This window comes from Pinus tabuliformis, chromosome 1_2 (genome assembly GCF_031772625.1).
Source record: "Pinus tabuliformis cultivar Carrire ecotype Pingquan chromosome 1_2, CPIR1, whole genome shotgun sequence".
Classification (NCBI taxonomy): Eukaryota; Viridiplantae; Streptophyta; class Pinopsida; order Pinales; family Pinaceae; genus Pinus; species Pinus tabuliformis.
The window spans coordinates 1,342,082,546-1,342,085,575 of record NC_142298.1 but is presented as its reverse complement, the minus strand read 5'-3'; the positions used below and the strand labels follow the sequence as shown (position 1 = coordinate 1,342,085,575).

At 38.7% G+C, this 3,030-nt stretch overlaps 1 protein-coding gene across 1 annotated transcript; it reads right to left on the bottom strand.

The window, feature by feature from the left end:
• Positions 1-516: 516 nt before the first annotated feature.
• LOC149211178 (putative leucine-rich repeat receptor-like serine/threonine-protein kinase At2g04300) lies at positions 517-2,296 on the bottom strand. Its single transcript, XM_089399203.1, has 6 exons — positions 2,195-2,296; positions 1,819-1,997; positions 1,549-1,715; positions 1,107-1,247; positions 935-989; positions 517-819 (listed from the first exon to the last, which is right to left on the bottom strand). The coding sequence occupies exons 2-6, from the start codon at positions 1,987-1,989 to the stop codon at positions 517-519; spliced, it is 837 nt and encodes a 278-aa protein (XP_089255329.1). The 5' UTR covers positions 1,990-1,997; positions 2,195-2,296.
• Between the last annotated feature and the right edge of the window lie 734 nt (positions 2,297-3,030).

Genomic DNA, 3,030 nt, shown 5'->3' with positions numbered 1-3,030 from the left:
TGCTTTTTGTTAAATGCAGTTGTTGAGGAATTAATGACGCAAAGGCTGGATCTGGCCTTCTTCCTCCTTCGGGAACACAAAACAGGTTAAAGCATAAAGACAGTATGGCGGAGGCGTGCATAGGGCAAGAACAAATATTGGCCGTTGGATTAAAAAAGATGGACGACGGAGATTAACTTGAAGAAGGTGCGATATGCAATATGCGATTAGATCGCATCGCAATATTGCATCATCGGGAGCGAAAGGGCAGAGCTTTGACACTGGAGTTTGTGATTTGCGATATGCGATCAGATCACATCGCGAAATCGCAATCGGCTGAAAAACATAGAGCGTAATGGAGGTAACAGAGCGTGGATGCGATTTGCAATTTGCGATAAGGTAGCATCGCAAAGAAAAAGAAGAAAAAAAAAAAATACGCAACAGTTGGAATTAGCATTTCAATATTAACAAAGGGGAACAAGAAGCATATGTCATCTGAATTATAAGTTAGAACTTTGTAAATTCAATGTTTTAAAGTTACTCTTGAATCTTTACATGTTTGGCAACGACAACCTCCTTTAGCTTTACTTTCTCATACATGAAAGCCTCCTTCAGCTCTCCTACTACCTCAGTCATGCTGGGCCTCCAAGATGATGTATGCTCAACACATCTGAGCGCTATTTTGGCAACAATAGTGATTGATTTCATTTCATATTTTCCATCCATCTCCTTGTCTATGATTTTCACCATTTTTTCAGGGGTTTCATTGATCTCCACATAGTCTTTTAGCTCTGATGACGTGCAAATATAATTATTCGTACACGCACTTAAAATGAAAGCCTATGTATGGATGATTAATTACAAATAAATTCCTTACCCATGTCAAGAGATCCCTTTCTTCCTCAGGTAGAGTCACATCGATGGGATTTCTCCCACATATGATTTCTAATAAAACCACACCAAAAATGTATACATCGCTCTTTTGAGTGAAGTGCTCAGTCATAAAATACCTATAAGAATATCCAACAATAAAAATGAAATTGTTGTTTCTCTTAATAATTAATCGAATTCCTGGGGCATCAAAAATAATATTTCAAAGAGAAATGCAAGGTATATGTGTCATTTACTCTGGATCTAGGTATCCTACAGTTCCTTTCACTGAATCCTCGATAGGAGCCTTCCGATCCATTGTCATCATCGACAAACCAAAATCGCCCATTTTTCCATTCAAATCGCTGTCAAGGAGAATGTTTGAAGTTTTCACATTCCTGTGAATTATCATTGGAATGCAACACACGTGCAGGTATTGCAGTGCTTCATACAGAAACAGAAATGGGGGAATATGGTTAATCACGATTTCTCTTATTTAGTTGTATTCAAATACATAAAATTAAACAGCGCTTACACTACAAAAATGTAGTGTGAAAAACATTATTTATTTAAATTACCCTCAGCCACATCGATTGCTATTTTGAGCCTGTTTTCCAATTTAGTTTGGAAAGTCGTGCCTTCTGACCTGAAAGACAAATTTATAATTAAATGTATATTGTTTTTGTTACAATATCAAACCAACCAAACAATATCCCTCCTTTAAAGACGTATTTACCATAAAGATGGTCCTTTAAAGGCCCTTGAGACGTGTACTCGTAGATAAGCATAGGCTGTTCGGATTTAGCAAAACAGTAACCCAGTAGAGACACCAAGTTCTTATGATGGACTCTAGAAAGCAGATCCACCTGTTAACAAAGTGAATCTGTATACATCAATTTTACTGTGTTCACATATATTTTCTTCTTAATTGCGAGATCAGAAGCGAAATGATTCGGAAATTGGAATTACCTCAGTCAAGAACTCCTGAAAGCTGTCTCTTGTATTCAGTGAAAACATTTTTATTGCTATCTCTTTTTCGTCCGGCAGTTTACCAAGGAACAATGTTCCAAAGACACCAGACCCAATCTGGTGACTAAAGTTTTGTGTGGCTTCCACAATCTGGTGTAGGGTAAAAACCATCGAGTCGTCTGTAAAATTGGCAAAGTATGAAAGCACCGTCTTACTTAGCTTCATATGGGGAATTCCCACTATATTTCATATTAGAATGTTCATAAAAAAATAAGTTCTTGACCTTCATTGTATAGTTTTTCCCCGTTTTTATTATTTTCTTCTCCTCGTGTTTTTCCCCACATGGAACATTGAACATCTGAATTTAAATTCTAACCTTTATTGAGAAGCAGCTTTTCGCTGAATTTTTCTTGGGTACGCTGCTTTGCCTAGAATTTCTTCCAATATACGGTAATACCCACCATCATCACTAAAGTCCTGAAAAGCTACTTAAGTTAAATCCTTAACAACCCAACCGGTGGATTCTTTAATTCTTAGCCCTCTCAGGTTTTGCTCACGATCTTCTATTTGTTGAAATGTAATTCCAACTGCAGTGTTTATTTCAGAAAACCACCTGTTTTTTTTTCCTTGCGATGCGATCTGATCGCATATCGCAAATTTCATTCATGCTCGCTACCTCCATCTGTTCCCTTGCATTCTTTCGACGCGACGTTGCGATGCGATATTATCCCATATCGCAAATCGCATCTGTGCCCTGTTGCCTCCGCTACCTCCTGTGTTTTTATGCCGATTGCAATACTGCGATGCAATTCGATCGCAAATCATTGATCGCATCCATATGTGTTATGTCTCCATCATTTGGTCTTCCGCTGACGTGATATTGCGATGCGCTCTGATCGCATCGCACATCGCCTCACCTGTAAACGATCCCCGCCGTCCATTCGTGTGATCCGACGGCCCATATTTGTTCCCGTCATATTCACGCCTCCACCATACGGTCTTTACGCCTTAACCTATTTTGTGTTCCCAAAGAAGGAAGAACGCCAGAACCAGCACTTTGCGCCATTACTCCTCACCAACAAAATTTAAAGAAGAAAATGGCTGAAGGACAAAAAGGATGACCTTGAGCAGTGGAAACCATTTATCAGGTATGGAACTCCATCCATAATTTATTTCAGCTACCAGAGAAGGACATCAGATAAATTAGAAAGG